Source organism: Theobroma cacao, chromosome 9 (assembly GCF_000208745.1).
Source record: "Theobroma cacao cultivar B97-61/B2 chromosome 9, Criollo_cocoa_genome_V2, whole genome shotgun sequence".
NCBI lineage: Eukaryota > Viridiplantae > Streptophyta > Magnoliopsida > Malvales > Malvaceae > Theobroma > Theobroma cacao.
In genome coordinates this window covers 9,632,063-9,655,661 of record NC_030858.1, presented here as the reverse complement: position 1 = coordinate 9,655,661, position 23,599 = coordinate 9,632,063, and the positions used below count along the sequence as shown (strand labels likewise).

Sequence of the window (23,599 nt, the reverse complement as noted above, 5' to 3'; positions counted from 1 at the left end):
AATTTCCGATAGCATGACATGGCTAATATAATATTACTAGCCTGTCAAGGCCAAGCAAAACAGTTCATATATTCCACACAAACACAAATCCAACCATGCTTGCCATCACATTGTCATAAGCCATCAATTCAAACCATATGTCAAAACATATGCATAACACGAGTATACAGTCTCCACTTACTCAATTTCTAAAACCAGTATTCAATTTCAAAACAAGTTATAAATCTCATTTTGTTTAATCAACACTTCAATTTTAAAACATAATAATTTACAATTTAAACTCATTTTTCTTTAAAATCATAAAAATGAATATAAACTACTTTAGATAGTTAAAATGAACATTTGATTACTCACAATGGCGGGAGTTTAAAGTACTCTTATTCTTGGTCCTTGGGTACGATGTCTTTACCCTTATCAGAGGGCTCACCACCTATACATAATACACGACACGTAATTCAATATATTTGTGTCAAACTGTTATAAAAATATTTCAGGCTCTATATGAATGCATGAAATTGAATGAGAATTGTCTGAATAATCACTTAAAGACAGTGTTCTACGTGGGTTCAATTATGATCGGATTGAATTGGCATTCTACCTAACTCGGACTATGCCCTGTTTAATTAGCCAAAACATCAAATTCAACTCCAAATATCTTCATTACACTTCCAATATTCCAAATACACCAAAGTACCTCAATGAGCTTAATTGTGACTTAATTCACCGTAATCGAAATTTATTTCGATTTCGATATCCGATACCATAAATCATCAACTACAAGCTAAATAAGATGAAACACATCAAAATCCATCATCAACATGTCACCTAATAAATTCGGCCAAAGAGGGTTTTTGAAGGGCACGTGATTTTCTTGCTAGTTTTTCATGCCAAACATCATCAAACAACTAAAAACATTAAGATATCATGAAATCTAGCAAAATTCATCATCAAAACCTCTCTCCCAATGTTCGGCCAGCATGTATTCCCTCATGGAAACCTGTGTTTCATCCATAGAAAATGAAAAAAAAAGCATGGGTAAGATAGATCTTAAGCTAAAATTAAAAAATCTTACCTTTGATTGCTTGGTTCCTTGAAATTCAACAATTTTCTCTTGAATTTTCCTCTCTAGGGTTTGTTCTTATTCTTTTCCCTTTGTTCTTTGCTTTGGCTGACCATGAAGAATGAAATTGGAGAGTTTGTGTTGAATTTATAAAGGCAATTATAAAAATATTGAAACTTGACATGTGTCACCATGTGATTGGTCCATGGTTAAAACTTAACAATTAAGCATTTTCTCACCACCACATATAATCTCATAATTATCCAAAGTATAAAGTGATAATAGGTGAAATTCATGGGCTTGACAAGTGTCATGGTGGTGTAAAATTTCAGTTACGTCCTCATTGACACGCGAAATGACCGTTTTGCCCTTATACTCGAAAAATATCGAAATTGAAATTTTTCACTCCACAATTTCAAATTATGCTCCAAATAGTCAAACTTGGTCAAAACTCTCATCCAACATTCCAATTTAGCCCTCGAGTGGCAAAATGACCATTTTGCCCTTACGTTATAAAAATTTCCAATTGAACTCCAAATCAATCTTCGAACTCCAAATCACCATATTAAGACATTCTAAGGTTCAATAACTCTCAAATAAATCTTAAATCTCTATTCAAACTTGTTTAAGGTTTTAATCGACTTAATTGTACCATTAGGTACGAAACCGATTTTTAACAATTCTCTGAGGCATCTACATACTTAGATGCAGACTTGCTATCAAGTACATGAATGACATGGCAAGTATATTATAGAGCTGGGCTTGACAGCACTACCCCCCTTAAAATAAAATTTTGACATCAAAATTTCACTTACCGAACTAGGAGAAAAGATTGGGGTATTGGCTTCTCATCTGATGCTTAACTTCGCACGTCATTTCTTCCATCCGAGCATTCTTCCACAACACCTTAACCATTGGAATGTTCTTATTCCTCAACACTCGATCCTTTCAATCTAGAATACGTACAAGTTGCACCTCGAACTTCAAATTTTCCTGTAACTCAATCGGAGGTGCCTCGAGGATATGGGAGGGATCAGGTACATACTTCTTCAACATTGAAACGTGGAAGATATTATGAATCTGATCCAACTTTGGGGGTAATTCTAGTCTATATTGTCACTAGCTCAATCCTTTCAATGATACGAAAAGGTCCAATGTATTTCGAATTGAGCTTTCTCAGCTTTGCAAACCGAATCACACCTTTCATTATCCAACTAGATATCACAATTTACCACAATAGTATAATCAAATAAGACTTAATACCTCAGAGTATTCAAATCATTACCTTTCCAAGGAGAAACCTTAAGAAAAACTCTATCATTAACTTCAAAATCCAAATCTTTTCTCCGTCTATCCGAGTAACTTTTCTGCCTATCTTGAGCTATCTTTAATCATTCTCGGATAACCTTGATCTTTTATCAAACCTTCTGACATTCGAGAATTTATTCAACCATTGACTATGGGTCTAACTTGTCAACTAATTTCTATTTCAGTTTACATACTTTTATACAATTTCCATTTGAGCATTTTATAATACGTAAGGATAAAACATGCTTTATTTATTTTAGATATATTTAACATCATGGATGATTCAAATCTAATAACCATTAGTAACCTTATTCCCAAAAACAAAACTCCAATACTTTCATGATCGAGTGCTCACTAGATAATTTCAGCTTATACCACAAGGCATTCCAATAATTAACGATATCCTTGTATATATCTTTATAGTCTTCATCAATCCCTTTAATCAATAGCTCAACCACTTAAAAAGTAAATTGCTCAAAATTCCCCTTTAAAGTTCCTTTCTGAAAGTAACTTCTTTTAGTCTTATTACCTTAAAAATTAAATCCATAATTATTCATTCTCAATCATGGGCTTTATGCCAAACAAGCAGATTTTAAACCTTTCTTATATAAATTCAAATACACAACTCTCATGCATAAGTTATAAATTTTTCCCCAAAGCTTCATATATAGAAACTATATATTGGAGTTATACCAAAACTAATACATTGTTTTCCATTGCCCCTTAGGATACTAAATTCATGGCATACTTCTCTAATTGCGTACTTCATAATAGCCTAACAAAGTTTAGCTTACAATTAAGCTAGTTTATATGTCAAGCCTCTCAGGCTCTATTAAAAACACCAAATTGATCGCAGTATGATAGGATTTTGAGTTCATACCAGAAGTTTAAACACTTACCTTTAAGCTGACAGCATTATAATCAACTTGTTCACTGCCAAGATCATTGATAGATTATCTTAATCAGTATCTAGTGCTATAACCACTGATAGAACATCATCATTGAGTCAAATTAAAAATAACTCTGTATGAGTTTTTGTATCAATTTGCAACATACGTATTCCTACGTATATTTCTAAAAATTTCAACTTCAAGTAATCTTAGACATAGCAAGTTCAATGAATTACTTGTAATATTGAAATAACCGCCAATTTTAGTTTAAAATCATCTCCTCCCACATTTAATCAGATCATGCTCATCATTTTGTGGGGAATAGTCAAATCTTAAATCGTCAGCTTTTTCTAAGTGGATCTCTACAATTCCCATAGCTTATTTCTATTTCTTCACCAAGGGTAATATCATTTAATCAAACCATATCACCCTCGTTCTCTAAATATTCGTAACACAATTCAGTCTTTGCGTACCCTTATCGAGTACTTTGCCTTGATAATTTCTCAAAAATAAATTGAAACTTGTGGGGGTAGCTCGTTTCACAATTTATGCCTAAAGCCGTGAACACTATCCCATCATTAAAGTTCTACCCTTATTTACCAATCATAGCTCCTTTGCACATTTACCTATACATTGCTTGGTTACTCACGAGTCTCTCATGGTCATCCCATTTCGACCTCTTATAGCAATTTAACTAATATATTCTCTTATGCGTTTCAATGTACTTCCCAAAACACTTAAACACATCCTGTGATGGAATTCAGTGGAGGATTTAAACAATCAAAAGCTTACCTTCCAAAACCACTTATAATTTTAACAATTCAATATATGCTCAATAACATTTGAGCTCATTGACCCTATTGGACATTATTTTAAAATCTCCTAAGGTGTCCCTGTTCATAATTCGGACCATACCAATTAACTTAATGTATTTACATTGATCATCCTTAAGCTTCTTATGCTCATCATAACAACATCCATTTTTCTCCCATCATTCATCTTATCGATCTTATTTGTATATATGGTTTTTAGCCTATCACAATGCCTGCCACATAAATGCTCAGGCATTTTCAATCTTTTGCCAAACTTATAATCATGTAAGCACTAGTTAAACTAAATCCTTTCATGGGATATCTCCTTCCACAAGCTGCATGTGAATCACAAAATGTCCAACTTCAAGCATATGCCTACATATTTATATCCTTCGTATATTTGTGATCATGAAAACCACATTTCGCAAAACTAGCTTTCTATCTCACGTGTGCTATTAGAACATCAATTTCGACATGTTTACTTCACCCTTTTTGTGGTATACCAAGATCAACCTTTAGGCATATTTCACCATTAGCCATCATACACCTTTATTATAACATTTAGTGCAAACTTGATTAAGCAATTGTCTCTAAATAACTCTTAAATACATAAATGTCAATTTATACACCACTTAATGTTAAGGTCTTGACTTTACTCATCGATCCTTAACCAATCACATCTATAAAGTGAATAATTTACTTAATTATTGCACTTCGCCTTTGTGGTCATAAGATCAAAATTGTCCTAAACTTAGGATACAGAAGCTCCCTCTTAGAGCTTATCCAAAAATCAACATTTTCTAATTTCCTTACTCTGAGGAGATCACATTGAGACTAATCATTTACATCATAGGTTGCATGTTGAATCAAACACATTTTTAAATTAACCTTTAAAGTAATTCATATATCGATCTTCATATAGAACTCCATATGGCACTTAGACTAAATTTGTCATTTTCATGTCATTTAATTTCAAACTACTAAATCCATAACTAGTGCTTTAATCCTTTGGTTTCATGCTAAGCATAACAAAATTCAAGCTCATCCTTATAACATATTTGCTTACTAACCTTTTACTTCACGATCACACATTAATCATAATAATCATAGATTTTTACCCTTAAGCTAATTCATGTACTTATAAGTATAATCCCACAATAGGTCAAATCAATTCTTGGAATCTCACAGTCACTTGATTGAAATCAAAACCAGCTCCGTCTAAGCTACTATACACATAAAATATTTCTGAAGCCCCACACCATTTATATATGGGTATAACAAGCTCAATTAACATAATGCACTTACCTCGATGCACATAAGTATTGGTTTATACCTTTCTCCATGCTTAGATTTGTAAACTTCAAGTGAATTATAACCATCACTAGTCGTTTCAGTCAAAGCATGCCCCTTATTACTATTATCACACGTGCTTCTTTATATTGACCTCAAATGCAATCCATAGTCATCTAATTTTCTTCCCATTAACAATCATGGGCTCAAATTATAACTCCAAATAATTAAATTACTACAGGCCTATTAGTCCAGTTCCACTTTCCTCCATTCTTAATCGAAGGGATATGTCATTACATTAATCTTTCATTAGGATCATTTTGTTTAAAGATTTTTCCAACAGCAGCTGGTGTCCCAGGTGGCATCTCAAATCAGGACAATGATACCACTTATGAACTACAATTTCCTCCTCTACAGGATCTGGCTGACTATACCGAGAATGGCCTCTCCCCCTCCTAACTGATCTAGCAAGAGGTAGGGGTCCACGTTGAGGAGGCATAATGGTTTATAAAAAGAACCAAAACTAGTTTAGACCACTTCAATTTCTATATGCAGATGCATACATTCAACTCAATCTAACCTAACTTAGGGCCACACTGACACTGTAGTTTTTAAAATAACTTTAAAAACTAAAGGCTCTGATACCACTTTAATTGTCACGACCCGAAATTCTCATCCACCCCATGACAACCGCCGCGATGTCTCAATTGACATTCATTACCCGAAATGCCAACCGAAACCTCACAAGGCTTTCGCATCAGTTTTACTTCTCCCTTGTGAGCAACAGTTATTAAATACCATGTTTTAAAGAAATATAAACTAATTTTAAATAAAAAAAAATCAAAAAGTAATTTCTACTACACATGGGTATTTTGATCATTTTACCCAAAATTTTTGAACCCTGGTAAAAATATGATATACAAGTAATAAGCATATATTTCATGTCTAAAAATAAGTTTCGTTGTCTAATTCATCAATTTAAAGTGAAATTATAGCTATTCAAATTAAATAAAATATTTTATTTTCTTTTAAAATAATATTTATAGAACTCTGCGTAAATAATTTTTGTAGCGCAAAAGCAAAATAAATTCTTACATACAATGGCATACGCAGCCAGGTATACAAAATATTTTACAATGACATATGGGCCCCAAAAATAACCGAAAACATACAAGACTGTAGACCTACGATTTTTAAAGATGCAAATCCAAAAGCAACCCTCGACAAAATCGACTGTATACAGACTATCTTGAGCCTAAAATGAGTAAAAAAGAGGGGTGAGTTTTTATAAACCCAGTGAGTAAGAAAATTTCATTTATAACATCTAAAGCTGAGTAAATTGAGACAATTTAAAACATCTCAATATAATATGATTCATAACATCAAATCTCATTTACACCCATATAAATCAATTTCATTTCATCAAAATCAACAAGGCTTATGATTCTCGTAAAAACTTGGCTCGTGCCAAAACTTGCACTCGATGACACCTTGCGTCGGGGCATCCAACCGAGTCCGCCAAGGCTATTAGAATAACATATGAGTATAATACTTATTCTTTTACATTTAAAAGCACAGTCGTTCCTTGACGTTGGCTGAGTTTCACCCTCACGTGGTGGTTCGGCGTGAGGTGAACTCTAACTTTACCTTAAGAGATACCCTCCGCACCTCTCATACTAAGGTAAAATATAACTAGGGTTTATCGTGCCCCTCTCATAGGCTGGTCCACGGAAACCCACCCACTACAGTAAGCTAATCAAATAACCCACCAATTCAATAAAATTTTTGATAGCATGACATGGCTAATATAATATTACCAGCCTATCAAGGCCAAGCAAAACAGTTCATATATTCCACACAAACACAAATCTAGCCATGCTTGCCATCACATTGTCATAAGCTATCAATTCAAACCATATGTCAAAACATATGTATAACACGAGTATACAGTCTTCACTTACTCAATTTCCAAAACCAGTATTCAATTTCAAAACAAGTTATAAATCTCATTTTGTTTAATCAACACTTCAATTTTAAAACATAATAATTTACAATTTAAACTCATTTTTCTTTAAAATCATAAAAACGAATATAAACTACTTTAAATAGTTAAAATGAACATTTGATTACTCACAATGGCGGAAGTTTAGAGTACTCCTATTCTTGGTCCTCGGGTATGATGTCTTTACCCTTATCAGAGGGCTCACCACCTATACATAATACACGACACGTAATTCAATATATTTGTGCCAAACTGTTATAAAAATATTTCAGGCTCTATATGAATGCATGAAATTGAATGAGAATTGTTCGAATAATCACTTAAAGACGATGTTCTACGTGGGTTCAATTATGATCGGATTGAATTGGCATTCTACCTAACTCGCACTATGCCCTGTTTAATTAGCCAAAACATCCAATTCAACTCCAAATATCTTCATTACACTTCCAATATTCCAAATACACCAAAGTACTTCAATGAGCTTAATTGTGACTTAATTCACCGTAACCGAAACTTATTTCGATTTCGATATTCGATACCATAAATCATCAATTACAAGCTAAATAACATGAAACACAACAAAATCCATCATCAACATGTCACCTAATAAATTCGGCCAAAGAGGGTTTTTGAAGGGCACGTGATTTTCTTGCTAGTTTTTCATGCCAAACATCATCAAACAACTAAAAACACTAAGATATCATGAAATCTAGCAAAATTCATCATCAAAACCTCTCTCCCAATGTTCGGCCAGCATGTATTCCCTCATGGAAACCTGTGTTTCATCCATAGAAAATGAAAAAGAAAGCTTGGGTAAGATAGATCTTAAGCTAAAATTAAAAAATCTTACCTTTGATTGCTAGGTTCCTTAAAATTCAACAATTTTCTCTTGAATTTTCCTCTCTAGGGTTTGTTCTTATTCTTTTCCCTTTGTTCTTTGCTTTGGCTGGCCATGAAGAATGAAATGAGAGAGTTTGTGTTGAATTTATAAAGGCAATTATAAAAATATTAAAACTTAGTACATGTGTCANATGAGAGAGTTTGTGTTGAATTTATAAAGGCAATTATAAAAATATTAAAACTTGACATGTGTCACCAGGTGATTGGTCCATGGTTAAAACTTAACAATTAAGCATTTTCTCACCACCACATATAATCCCATAATTATCCAAAGTATAATGTGATAATAGGTGAAATTCATGGGCTTGACAAGTGTCATGGTGGTGTAAAATTTCAATTACGTCCTCATGGACACGTGAAATGACCGTTTTGCCCTTATACTCAAAAATGTCAAAATTGAAATTTTTCACTCCACAATTTCAAATTATGCTCCAAATAGTCAAACTTGGTCAAAACTCTCATCCAACATTCCAATTTAGCCCTCGGGTGGCAAAATGACCATTTTACCCTTACGTTGTAAAAATTCTCAATTGAACTCCAAATCACCATATTAAGACATTCTAAGGTTCAATAAATCTCAAATATATCTTAAAATCTCTATTTAAACTCGTTCGAGGTTTTAATCGACTTAATTGTACCACTAGGTACGATACCGATTTTTAACGATTCTTCGAGGCATCTGCATACTTAGATGCAAACATGCTATCAAGTAAATGAATGACATGGCAAGTATATTATAGAGCTGGGCTTGACATAAAGGCTATAATAAAAAAAAAGGTTTTTATTATCAAGAGACATTTAGTCCAGTGGTTAAGTAAACCACAATAAGAATATTTTAACTTTAATAGCAATGAAGGGTTGGCATTTGTCCTAGCTTGACATCAACAATGCTTTCTTGCATGATGATTTGAAAGAAATAGTAACTATGGACATTCCATAAGGGTATCATGTTAAGAATAAGTACCCACATGGTTCCAAGCTTATTTGTAGGCTCCACAAATCAATATATAATCTCAAACAAGCATCAAGGCAATGGAACAATAAATTTATGGAATCCTTATTGAATTTTAGTTTTATACAATCCAAATTAGTTTCCTCATTGTTTATCAAAATTATTAATGATAATGATTTAATGGCTCTATTAGTTTATGTAGATGATATTGTGATCAGGAGCTCCTCAATGAAAGCTACAGCTGATGTGAAGAACTATTTGAGCTCCAAACTCAAATTGAAAGATCTTGGAAGTCCAAAATACTTCATTGGACTTGAAATAGCAAAGTTGAAAGAAGGGATTTGTATCTCTCAAATAAAATACACACTGGATATGCTTGAAGATTATTGTTTATTAGGCTTAAAACCTATTTCCACTCCAAGTGACTACAATCACAAATTGTCACAAGCTATTGATGTTGATGTTCTATCCAATGCCATTAAATACAAACAATTGGTTGGTAAGTGAATCTATTTAACACTAGACCAGACATAGCATATGCAGTTCGAGTGTTGTCATAATACATGGATAGACTTGGACATACACACTTAATGGCTGCATACAGAGTTTTAAGATACTTGGAAAGAGCCCCTAGTCAAGGAATATTATTTCATTCTCAATCAAAATTATGTTTAAAAGCATATGTTAATAATGATTGGGCAGGATACCCTGACAGTAGAAAATTTGTTATTGGATTTAGCATATTTCTTGATCAATCTCTATTTAGCTAGAGGTCCAAGAAAAAATCAATAGTGGCAAGGAGCTCGACAAAAGCTAAATATAATGCAATGACCACTGCCCGTTATGAAATAATGTGGCTACTATATATGTTGAAAGACTTTAGTGTTAATCATGATGAAAGTGTTGGATTTTACTATGACAACCAATCTACTCTTATCTGTAAAAACTAAGGGTAAGCAAAATTAAATCAAAACTAAATTAACCGACAAATTCGGTTGATTCAGTTTAGTTAATTTGGTTAATTCGGTTAAATTGATTAAAAAGTCCATTTAAGTCAATTAAATCAGTTCGGTTTGGTTAAAATTTTTTGAATTTGATTAACCGAATTAAACAATTTTGAAATTAGTATATTTTAAGAGCTTTTATTTCATGCATGCACTCACATAATTTTTCTATACATATATATGAATTAAGGGTTAAAATTAATCATCAAGCATCAAAGAATAAAAATTAAAATACAGTTTATTTAAACATTAATGTTATTGATATAAATATAATCCTACAAAAAGTTATTTAAAATTAAACATAATGTAAAATATAATAAAAACTATACTCTAAATTTAAGTTATTAATATATTAATGTAACTTGTTATCTTATTTTTATATTAAGTTATTAGTATATTATACTCTATATAACATATTTATTAAAAACAATAAATAGTCCATATGCTATAGAATATAGACTATATATAGTAACCTACTTGTTATAAGTTGTTAATAAACTATAGTAATATAGCATTACTTATATTAAATTGGTAATATTAGTATACTATAGTAATATAACTTATATTATTAAAGTAATTTATATTAATATTAGTATTATATAGTAATATAACTTATATTAGTAATTAAATATAATAACTTATTAATATATTATATATAGATATATTAATGACTTAATGAGTTAATGTTATTATATTATAATATATAACAATATACTACATCTATTACATGGCATACTTATTAATATACTAATTAGTCCAAAATTTTGTATTAACAATATACTATATTAGTATATTAGTAAAATTATATGTAATAATGTAATATGTGGTAACATAAAGTATATTATTAATATATTATTAAATAAATTAAAAACAAAAAAAGTTAAAAAATTCAGTTAAATCGGTTGACTGATTTAACCAACTAAAGTCGGTTAATTTAAAATCGGTTAAAGTTCTTATATTGGTTTGGTTCAATTAATTTTTTTTTAAAAGTCGATTAAGTCAGTTAATGTCATTTCTTGAACAAATTAATCGTTTTAATTGAACGCCCACTCCTAATAAAAGCTCCACTTTGTATGAAAGGATAAAGCACAAGGAGATGAGTTGTCATTTCATTAGAGAGAAAGTATCAACCGCAATCATTTTATCAAGGTAGGTTAAAATTGATCTACATATTGCTGGTATGTTTACCAAAGCATTGCAACTAACACCTTTTCAAAGCTTGCTTAACAAGATGAGTGCTTTAAATATACACACTCATCTTGAGGGGAGTATGAGAAATATGATAAAGAAAAAGTGAAGGCATTGATTATCAGCTAGAAGATGCGGAACAATGAAGAACACGGCACTAAATAGCTTCAATCCCTTTAATTTGTATATACATAGGTTGTACAGTTGTTGTTAGTGTGGCAGCTGATGTGCATATGCATCACTTACTCTAAATTTAATTGTGTTCTTTGGTATTTTCTTTTTGTTGAAAATCAGCTGATAACGTTTAGGTTTCTTTTTGCAGGTCTCGTATAATTTGGTTTCCTCTCTTGTGGCCGTTTTGGCCCCTCAGACCTATGCTCGCGCCTGGCTGCCCTCTGTGGTTATCTATTTTGTTTCTCTTTTGTATATGTGTAAGTAAATGTGGTGGGCATGCACAGGCTGGGATGATGTTGGCACTTGTGTTTTGTTGTTAAGCATAAAGGCCTAAGATCATCTAACAACAATTAACCGGTTTGGGAAGTTGGTGTACTAGACTAGGAAGATATGTCACAGCGAACATGTACATGTCAAATTTTGTTTGTATGGACACTAGGAAGGTATGTCATAACTAACATGTCAACTTTTGTTTAAATGTACCATGTTTTCTTTATTAACTTGTACTATTTCTCATTTTATATTAACTAACTTTCCATTTTTTATCTCCTAACTACTTCATTGCAAGAACACAAAACTTTTTGATTGGCTACTCTTTAACAACAACTATTTAGAAAACATTACTAGGCAATTTTTAAATTTCAAAAATATGAATGATCAGAATATTTTGTTAATTAGTAAATAAATTTTCTGTTGAGCTAAAATAATTGTTACATGAAAAAAGTCAGATTATAATGCCCATTTTGGTTGACAGGCAATGTTAAATCAATTTTCATTATAAATTAGAATGATTTAATTGATAAATGAATGGCTCATATAACTTAAATATTTCAATAATTTTATTTTATATACATATAATAATAGATCAGTGTAAAGCTTTACAAAAGCTAACTAAACTAAAACATTTAGAGAAAACTTTACTCATTAAATAATATACATAATAAACGATCTAACCTAGATCAAAACAACTAGTCGAACATTTTCCCAATGACATTCTCTTTTGTTTCAGTATTCAATGTTCATTAAATCCTGCAACTTTGCTTACAATTATTGTTATTGTTTTTAGGTAGCTCATAATCTTTTAGTTGTTTGACTATTCAAGGTTCATTAAATCCTAGGCAGCTTTGCTTGTCCATGCTTATAATTATTATTATTGTTTTTAGGTTGCTCATGATCTTCAGTTGTTTGAGTATTCAATGTTCATTAAATCCTAGGCAACTTTGCCTGCCTATGCCTATATAAGATGACTATAACAATACCAATTCAACTCAACTCAAATATCATATTGAGTCCTAAGAACGCCTTAGACTACACAGCAATGGAACAAATCCAATCTCTCTTCCTTTTTACCTTAAAAATCTTCTTTTTTACCTTTAGCTTAAGCAATCCAATTATTTTGGCAACATCATCTGATCCAACAAGGTTGGTCATTAATCTCATCCACCGAGATTCCATTCATTCTCCTTATTACGATAAGAGAGAAGACTTCACCGCCCGCTTAGAACACACCATGCAGATTAGAAGAACTTTGCCCACCGTTGATATTCAACCTGACATTCATCCAAGCGGTTTCCTTTTTTTAGTAAATTTCTCTATAGGCCAACCACCTATTCCTCAACTAGCAATAATGGACACTGGAAGCAGCCTCTTATGGGTTCAATGTCAACCTTGCCGTCGATGCTTTAAACAGTATAGTCCAATATATGATTCAAGAAGCTCCTCCACATATACGATATTGCCATGCACTTCTGTGTATTGTATCTATTTACAACCTCCTACTGCCTCATGCACCTCGTCCGACCCATGTCAGTATCACCAGCAATATCTTAACTTTGTCGATTCAATAGGAACCCTTGCCAAAGAGCAAATTAGTTTTAGAACATCAGATGATGGTTTGGCTGCCCTGCATGATGTGATATTTGGGTGCAGTTCCAATAATGGAGACCTCCAACGGTTTAATAAGCTCATGAGCGGAGTATTTGGACTTGGCTTCCAACACACATCATTGGCAACTCGACTTGCTAAGTTCTCATATTGTATCAGCAACGTTTCAGACCCTAACTATATTCATAACAAATTGGTTCTAGGGATGGAGATGGGGTCGAAGGAGATTCAACAACTTTGGAAGTAATCGATGGCCACTATCATGTTCTTCTTGAAGGCATTAGTGTCGGAGAGCAAAGGCTTCCAATAAATCCTTATATATTCAGAAGGACAAAGGAGAACGTTGGAGTGATTATTGACTCCGGTACGGTTTCTACTTGGCTAATAAAAGAAGGGTATGATGCAGTTGTCAAGCAAGTCCAAAGTCTTCTAAATCCCTGGTTGACACAAATTGATGATGTGTGCTACAAGGGAAAAATAAATCAAGACCTCATTGGATTTCCAACAGTGACATTTCAATTTGTTGGAGGAGCTGAATTGGTGCTAGATACGCAGAGTTTGTTTATTCAAATGAAGCCTAATGAATTTGCCTTGCTGTGCAACAAAGTAAGGGCAACTACTCTTTAATCGGTTTGATGGCACAACAAAATTACAATGTAGCTTACAACATTAATGGAAAGAAATTGTCTTTCCAAAGAATAGATTGTGAACTCCTAGATGACTGATGAAGTGCATTTGCCCGTTGCTTGCCTTTTTATTAATTTAAATTAATAATTTTTGTTTTTTGAGATTGAATAAATTAACTCATAGAACTAACTTCAACTATTCTAAATTAAAAAATGAAAGAAAAAAGAAACTAACTTCAACCAAGAGCTAATTATTAATGACAATCATTTTCCTTTATATATTGAAAAATTATAATATATCAGTGCATCTTCTCCATTGTAATTAATTAATTCCCTTCTTGTTGATTGTTTCATTTCTTCCACGCCAGGTACTTCCATATGCAGAGTTATAAATTTCTATTTGCCTAGAAACCAGAAGAGAGAATAAGAAAACTTGTTTAGCTAAATCAGCAAAAATATAGTATAGTATAGTATAGTATATGTATAAGAAGAAAGATATAGGAGTATGAAGGAATTTCAAGAAAACATTAAAAGCAAAGGATACAAATATGTACAGCTCATGTTTCATGTCATTAAATAGGCATTGACATATAGGTGACAAAATTATTAAACTTTTTTAAACAAAACTTATACCAAATCATAAAAAAGGAGTAGGCTAGATTTCATTGACAACCTCTCCTTACATAAAACTAAGTTTTGAAGCCTTTATGCTGTTATATGTAGAGCATATGGAGTTAAAACTCTCAGCTTAGCATATACACCAAAGTAATACAGCAGTACCACCCGACCCAATCAACAAGTCCCAAATGTTTATAGTTTAGGCACACAACATGTAACGACCCAAGTCCAACCACTTGAACTTAAACTTTTTTTGGGTCACATTCACATCAGATGTGGGATGTTGAGTATTACAATCTCACCCACTCAAATCCTTGATGTTCTCATCAAGGCCACACATCACATCCACGGGACCAAGATCTCACCAGAGCAATGTGAAAGCTCACATCGGACTGATACAAGCTCTGATACTATTTGTAACTACCCAAGTCCAACTACTGGCTCAACAGTTTTTTGAGCTTAAACCACATGACCCTCAAAAGCTTAAACTCAAGTTGCTAGTAGTGGTGGGTCTTGATTATTATATAAGTTTTAATAATCACATGCACATCAGATGTGGGATGTTGGGTATCACACAACACGCTCTATTTTGAAGAGATAATGCTACTTAGTACTTACAATTTCCCATTGTTTTGTACAAGCCATTTGAATATTTTCTGCTCCAAAAACTTTCAAAGTACGTTCCCAACACTAGTAACATAGTTATCTCATATCTAATACTTATACTTGCCAAGACATGACTAGTAACTTTTGATTCTATTGCCTCTAATACTTAATTATCTACTCTTGTTTGGTTTTTACTTTTTAAAAAATTGTTAAACATAGTACTTAATTACAAGAAGTTACATTTTACTTCCTCTATAAATATACATTATTATTATTATTATTATTATTATAACGCATGTTTATAGAGCTGAAAAATCACCTAAAATCCATATCAGGAAGGTCAATCATAAGAGATGATAAAAAGGTAAATAACAAAAACAACAAAAAAAAAAACCTTCCATAATCTAATAATTAAGTACCATTTAAGTGAATTTTTTTTAAAAAAATACTATTGATGCAACTATTGCATATATCATATGTTTTTCATACCAAAAAGTGAAAACAATTTTTTAAAAAAAAGGAAAAGTGAAAACAATCAAGTTCAAATATCACCTATTTTCATATAAAAAACAACAACAATATTAAAACAATTTACCCTCAATTTTAAGAAAAATGATGTCTTACATAACGAGCAAGTGAACTTCATTTCCATAGCTATTATAGGCTTAAAGCTTTTCTTGACTCGTGAACAATCACACTACCATCATTGTAGATATTCTAGTGAGCGATTTCAACATAGTTAATCGAAGGGATCTCATCGACATAATTTGCCATTAGCGTGTGCGGATAGTGATTAAAGAATGGCAGCATTAAGCAGTTAAGAAATCTCCGTTATCGACTTCATAGCTACAATTTGATATTGATAATATGTTCATTCCCGTTGCTTGAATGAGATAGCGTCATCCAAAGGAGCAAATATAGTGATTTTGCTGTCTTTATATAGAGTAATCGTGTTGTTATTTTTTTTTTTTTTGAAGATATCATCTTTTCAGGTTTCAAAACTTAAATTTAAATTTACCTAAGGTACGAGAGAAGGAAGATTTTTGTCAAAAATCACTGCCATGAGTTTGAAACCCGTGCACCATAGAGTTTTTGTGATCTTATCAACTTGTATAACTACTTTATGGCTATCTGGTCTTGGTTTGAAATTGGAGTAAAGCTGGTCCCAGCTCAAACCATCGCTTTCAGTCGAGACATGCTGCGAGGTATTAGTTTCATTAGGTGAAGTTTGAGGACGATGAATAAGTAGGAAGATAATGGCATAGAGGAAACACTGGAAGATGACAAAATAACGGAAACGCTTGGAAGCCATGACACGATACAAAAATAAGGGCTAATGTGACCATCAAACTTCATCAAATATATATAGTTTGGAGTTTCAACAGAAGTTAAATTCTTATTTAGGTACAAGTATAGATGGACTTGACATCGATGGCCGGGAAACCACTGGAAATTATAGTTTTTTTGTTGCTTGTATTTTTCTCTTAATTAATCAAGAGGTGTAATTATTCCCAACCAAAAATGAATTATTCTTATGGACTTGACATAAATATTTAGAACATAAATGTCAATTATATTTTTTTTCTTTGTATAAAAGAAAATTTTATTATTCAAATTTAAGAACTCTATCCAATTCCCGTCTCAATCTTATCATCTTAACTAAGCCAAATACCAATGGAAATTATAGTTTACCTTGTTAGTAGATTGTTATCCTTTTTTTCTTAATTAATTAAATAATTTAATTTAACATATATATTTTGTAAAATTGAAATTAATTATCTATTAAAAGTTAAGTATTTGACTCAATGTTGGATGTATATATATCTCTCTCTTTTTAAAAGAGTCATAGTTGAATCCCTCTTCTTCATAATTAAAAAGAAAAACAATTTTTTTTTATATGCAAAAGATAGAGAATTCCATTAACCAATTTCCATCATCATAACAGTTCAAGTAGTAGGCTATCAAATACAGTAACTTACTTTTTATAAGTTATTAATAAATTATAATAATATAGTATTATTTATATTAATAGAGTAAGTTTAATTAAATTATTAATATTAGTATACTATAGTAATATTACTTATATTATTAAAGTACCTTATACTATAGTAATATACTAATAATATTCAAATGTCAAAAAAAAAACTTAGACTAATATTATTATTATACAATAGTATAACTTATATTAGTAATTAAATCAAATAACTTATTAATATATTATATATAGATATATTAATGACTTAATAAGTTAATGTTATTATATTATAATATATAACAATATACTACATATATTATATAGTATACTTATTAATATACTAATTAGCCAATAACAATATACTAATTAATCAAAAATTATATATTAACAAAATACTATATTAGTATATTAGTAAAATCATATGTAATAATGTAATATGTGGTAACATAAAGTACGTTATTAATATATTATTAAATAAGTTTAAAAAAAACAGAAAAAAGTAAAAAAAAATCGGTTTAATTGGTTAACCGATTTAAGCGACTAAAGTTGGTCTAGTTTGTTTAATTTTTTTAAAAAGGTCGGTTAAATCGGTTAATACTATTTCTTAAACAAATTAACCGTTTTAAACAAATAATGCTCACCCTTAGTACAAACTCCACTTTCCATGAAAGGGTAAAGCATAATGAGATGGATTGTCACTTCATTAGAGAGAGCATCAACTGCAATCATTATAACAAGGTAGGCTAAAATTGATCTAGAAATTGCTGATATGTTTACCAAATTGCTTAACAAAACGAGTGCTTTAAATATACACACTCATCTTGAGGGGAGTATAAGAAATATGATAAAGAAAAAGTGAAGACCATTGATCATCAGCGAGAAGGTGCAGAAGAATGAAGAACACGGCACTAAAGAGCTTCAATCCATTTAATTTGTATATACATAGGTTGTACAGTTGTTGTTAGAATGGCAGCTGATGTGCATCTGCATCACCTACTGTAAATTTAAAGGTGTTCTTTGGTATATTCTTTTTGTTGAAAATCAGCTGGTAAGGTTTAGGCTCTTTTTGCAGGTCTCGTAGAATTTGGTTTCCTCTTTTGTGGCCGTTTCGGCCCCTCAGACCTATTCTCGCGCCTGGCTGCGCTCTGTGGTTATCTGTTTTGTTTCTCTTTTGTATATGTGTAAGTAAATGTGGTGGGCATGTACTGGCTGGGATGATGTTGGCACTTGGTGTTTTGTTGTTAAGTATAAGGGCCTAAAATTATCTAACAACAATTAACCGGTTTGGGAAGTTGGTAAACTAGACTAGGAAGATATGTCACAGCTAACATGTCACCTTTTGTTAGTAAGGACACTAGGAAGATATGTCATAACTAACATGTCAACTTTTGTTTATATGTACCATGTTTTCTTTATTAACTTGTACTATTTCTCATTTTATATTAACTAACTTTCCATTTTTTATCTCCTAACGACTTTATTACAAGAACACAAAACTTTTTGATTGACTACTCTTTAACAACAACTATTTAAAAAACATTACTAGGCAATTTTTAAATTTCAAAAATATGAATGATCAGAATATTCTGTTAATTAGTAAATAAAGTTTCTGTTGAGCTAAAATAATTGTTACATGATAAAAGTCAGATTATAATATGCCAATTTTGGTTGACAGGCAATATAAAATCAATTTTCATTATAAATTAGAATGATTTAATTGATAAATGAATGGCTCAGAGAACTTCAATATTTCAATAATTTAATTTTATATACATATAATATTAATAGATTAGTATAAAGCTTTACAAAAACTAACTAAAGTAAAACATTCAGAGAAAACTTATTAAATAATATACATAAGAAACCATCTAACCTAGATCAAACCAACTAGTTGAACATTTTCCTAACCACATTTTCTTTTTGCTGCTCATGATCTTTAGTTTTTGAGTATTCAATGTTCATTTATTCCTAGGCAAATTTGCTTCCCTACCTTTCCTAGTCCATTCTCTTTTTGCCGCTCATGATCTTTAGTTCTTTGAATATTCAATGTTCATTTATTCCTTGGCAAATTTGCTTGCCTACCGTTCCTAGTCCATACATATATATAATATATTATTATTATTATTATTTCTAGGCAAAGTTGGTAGTTCATGATCTGCAACTTTGCCTGCCTATGCCTATATAAAGGATGACTATACCTATACCAATTCAACTCAACTCAAATCTCATCTCATATTGAGTCTCGCCAATCTAGAAACGCCTTTGAATACACAGCAATGGAACAAATCCAATTTCTCTTTATTTTTTCCTTTACAATTATATGCCTAAGTAGTCCAATCATTCGAGCAATACCATCTGATCCAAGAAGGTTGGTCCTTAATCTCACCCATCGAGATTCTATTCATTCTGCTTATCACAATAGAAGTGAAGACTTCACAACCCGCCTAAAACGCACCATGCAAATTAGAAGAACTTTGTCAACCACGGACATCGAGGCTGACCTTGTTCCTAGTAATTCCCTTTTTTTAGTAAATTTCTCTATAGGCCAACCACCTATTCCTCAGTTAGCAATAATGGACACTGGAAGCAGCCTTCTATGGGTTCAATGTCAACCCTGTCGTCGATGCTCCAATCAGTATAGTCCAATATATGATTCAAGAAGCTCCTCCACATATAAGGTATTGCCATGCACTTCTGAGGATTGTATCTCTTCCAAACGTCCTAACACCTCGTGCACCTCGTCAGATCCATGTTCTTACCGCCAGAAATATCGTAGGGGTGTTGGCTCAAAAGGAAACCTTGCCAAGGAGCAACTTAGTTTTAGAACATCAGATGATGGTTTGATTGTTTTGCATGATGTGATATTTGGTTGCGGTTCCAATAATGGAGACCTCCAAAGGAGTAATAGGCTAATGAGTGGAGTATTTGGACTTGGCTACCTACGCACTTCATTGGCTACCCGACTAGCTAAGTTCTCATATTGTATCGGTGGCAACGTTTCTGACCCTAGCTATATTTATAACAAATTGGTTCTGGGTGATGGAGCTGGAGTCGAGGGAGACTCAACCCGTTTGGAAGTGATTGATGGGGACTATCATGTTCTTCTTGAAGGCATTAGTGTCGGAGAAGAAAAACCTCCAATAAATCCTAATATATTCAGAAGGACGGGTAGGGACAGTGGAGTGGTCATCGACTCCGGTTCAGTTTCTACTTGGATGGTAAAAGAAGGATATGATGCACTATTCAATAAAGTCCAAAGTCTACTAAATCCCTGGTTGACTCAGAGTTCTATACAACTTGATCCAGATCTTGATCTTGTGGCAGTGTGCTACAATGGAACAATAAATCAAGACCTCGAGGGATTTCCAACAGTGACATTTCACTTTGTTGGAGAAGCTGAATTGGTGCTAGACACGTCGAGCTTATTTGCTCAAATCGAACCTGATAGATTTTGCTTGGCTGTGTTACCAATTGATGGCAATCAAACTATAATCGGCTTGATGGCACAACAAAATTACAATGTAGCTTACGACATTAATGAAAAGAAATTGTCTTTCCTAAGAATAGATTGTCAACTCCTAGAGGACTGATTGATGAAGTGTATTTGCCTATTCTATAAAAAAAAACTTTTTATTAATTTAAATTAAATAATTATATTTAGACACTTTTTCAAGATTGAGTACATTAATTCATAAAAATCTAACTTCAACTATTTTATCATCATTAAAAAATGAAAAAAAACTATTATACAAACGAATTATTATACATCCGTGCATCTTCTCTTCTCCTTGGCTTCTTTTCTTAGAGTTATGAATTTCTGTATGCCTAGAAACGAAGAGGAAAACTTGTTTACTAAACCAGAAAAAATATAGTATAGTGTGTGTGTATATATATATATATATATATATGTACAAGAACAAAGATATAGGAGTATGAAGGAATTTCAAGAAAACATTAAAACCGAAGGATCAAAGACTGCTCATGTATCATTTCGTTTTGCACTAAACAATTGATATTCAGGTGACAAAATTATTGAACTTTTGATAACAAAAAACGAAAAAAGCACCATAATCTAATAATTAAGTATCATTGATGTGACTGTTACATATATCATTTGTTTTTCGTACCGAAAAGTGAAAACAGTTATTCAAAACACAAAAAACAAAGGGTGACAAAAATCAAATAATTTAAAATATCCCCTATTTTTATATAAAAACAGCAATAATATTAGAACAATTTATCCTCGTTTACAAGTGAAAAACAGCATATCCAATGCTACTAACGGATTAAAGTTTTCTTCGACCCCATGAACAATCACATTACCGTCATTGTAGATGTTCCAATGGGTAATTCTAACAAGGTTAATCATAGGGATCTCATCGGCGTAGTCTGCCATTAACATGCCCGTTCCCCCATGGCGATTAAAGGATGGCAGCCTTAAGCAGTCTGAAAAATCTCCACTATCGACTTTCATAGCTACAATTTGATAATGATAACGTGTTCGTTCCCATTCTTTAAATGAGATAGCCTCATCCGGAGGAGCAAATATGGTGATTTTGCTGCCGTTGTATAAAGTAATAGTGTTGTTATTTTTTTTGTAGATACCATCATTTCGAGTTCTAAAACCTGAATCTGAATCTGCATAAGGTATGAGAGAAGGAAGATTTCTGTCAAGAATCAATGCCATGAGTTTGAAACCCGTACGCCATAGAGCTTTTGTGATCTTATCAACTTGTATAACTACTTTAGGGCTATCTGGTCTTGGTTTGAAATTGGAGTAAAGCTGGTCCCAGCTCAAACCATCGCTTTCAGTCGAGACATGCTGCGAGGTATTAGTTTCATTAATTGAAGTTTGAGGACGATGAATAAGTAGGAAGACAATGGCATAGAGGAAACACTGGAAGATGATAGAATAAAGGAAACGCTTGGAAGCCATGACACAACACAAAATAGGGGCTAATGCATGTGACCATCAAACTTCATAAAATATATATAGCTAGGAGTCTCAACAGAAGTTAAATTCTTTTTTAGGTAAAAGTATAGGTGGACTTGACATCAATTACCGGGAAACCACTGGAAATTATAGTTTTTTTTTTTATTGCTTGTATTTCCTCTTAATTAATCAAAAGGTGTAATTATTCCCAATCAAAAGGTGTAATTATTCTTATGGACTTGACATAAATATTTAGAACACCAATGTCAATTATATTTTTTTTTCTTTGTATAAAAGAAAATTTTATAGTTCAAATTTAAGAACTCTATCCAATTCCCGTCTCAATCTTATCATCTTAACTAAGCCAAATACCAATGGAAATTATAGTTTACCTTGTTAGTATATTATTGTTTCTTTTTTTCTTAATTAATTAAATAATTGGTTTTAACATATATTTTGTAAAATTGAAATTAACCATCTATTAGAATTTAGGTACTTGACTTAATGTTGGATATATATCTCCCTTTACTTTAAAGAGTCATCTTTAAATCCCTCTTCTTCACAATTCAAAAGAAAAATAATTTTTTTTATTCAATATGCAGAAGATAGAGAATTCCATTAACCAATTTCCATCATCATAATAGTTCAATTAGTAGGCTATCAAATACAGTAAGACCATCCTCTTTCCTAAATTACTGTTCGATGGTAAAAGACTATACAATCTTATGAAACTGACAAATGCCAACTGATGCACAAAATGGAGATTGGAACTTTGTTTGGGGTTTCAGTTTTAGTCCTTAATCGATCTCTTCCGGAAGTGAGAAGACCATCTGAATAACACTTGTGATGGAATATTGAAGATGAAAGACCATTTCCGCAGCGTCTTAGGCACTGTCCAAGAAAATGTTGACCATAAAAAGCCATCATGGTTAAATATAGGCATCAAGAATAATAGACTAAAGGGCTAGTCATAATACATGGGAAGAGCAAGAAAGAGGCAAAAAGAAACAAAGAACAAAAAGCAATAAATTACACCACACACATTAAAGCAATAAATTCACGAGTATTTGTATTGGCTCGTCTTCGATCACTAGAATGTCTCCAGTTTGTCTACACTACAATCAAGCTGATTAGGTCCCTTCCCTTGTCATGTGACAGCAATCTTAACTACCAAATTACTTTATCTTCAATTTATGTTATACTATGACTTATTGGGTGAGCATAGGTTTATTTCTTCCTAATTGCTTATTTAAAATATAAGTCAAATTTAATCAATTAATAAAAACACACCATTAATTAATTAATTAATTTGTTTATTAATTTTTTCCACATATATGTCAGGCGATATACATTGAATTTGAAAATTATTTGATAGTT

General features: G+C 31.9%; 2 protein-coding genes across 2 annotated transcripts; both read left to right on the top strand.

Moving 5' to 3' along the window:
* LOC108663224 (aspartic proteinase nepenthesin-1-like) lies at positions 9,395–14,091 on the top strand. Its single transcript, XM_018126807.1, has 5 exons — positions 9,395–9,709; positions 11,729–11,806; positions 12,744–12,778; positions 12,958–13,533; positions 13,668–14,091. Exons 1-5 carry the CDS (start codon positions 9,395–9,397, stop codon positions 14,089–14,091), a joined length of 1,428 nt encoding a protein of 475 aa, XP_017982296.1.
* On the top strand, positions 19,566–20,879 carry LOC18589054 (aspartic proteinase CDR1). Its single transcript, XM_018126806.1, has one exon. It carries the CDS (start codon positions 19,566–19,568, stop codon positions 20,877–20,879), a length of 1,314 nt encoding a protein of 437 aa, XP_017982295.1.

Excerpts from the sequence above, each read along its gene's own strand:
- LOC108663224 (XM_018126807.1), top strand. The coding sequence starts at position 9,395 with ATGGCTCTATTAGTTTATGTAGATGATATTGTGATCAGGAGCTCCTCA. Across the intron at positions 11,807-12,743 it reads GCGCCTGGCTGCCCTCTGTG|GTTGCTCATGATCTTCAGTT; the intron begins GTTATCTATTTT and ends TATTGTTTTTAG. Across the intron at positions 12,779-12,957 it reads CAGTTGTTTGAGTATTCAAT|CTTAAGCAATCCAATTATTT; the intron begins GTTCATTAAATC and ends TTTTACCTTTAG.
- LOC18589054 (XM_018126806.1), top strand. The coding sequence starts at position 19,566 with ATGGAACAAATCCAATTTCTCTTTATTTTTTCCTTTACAATTATATGC.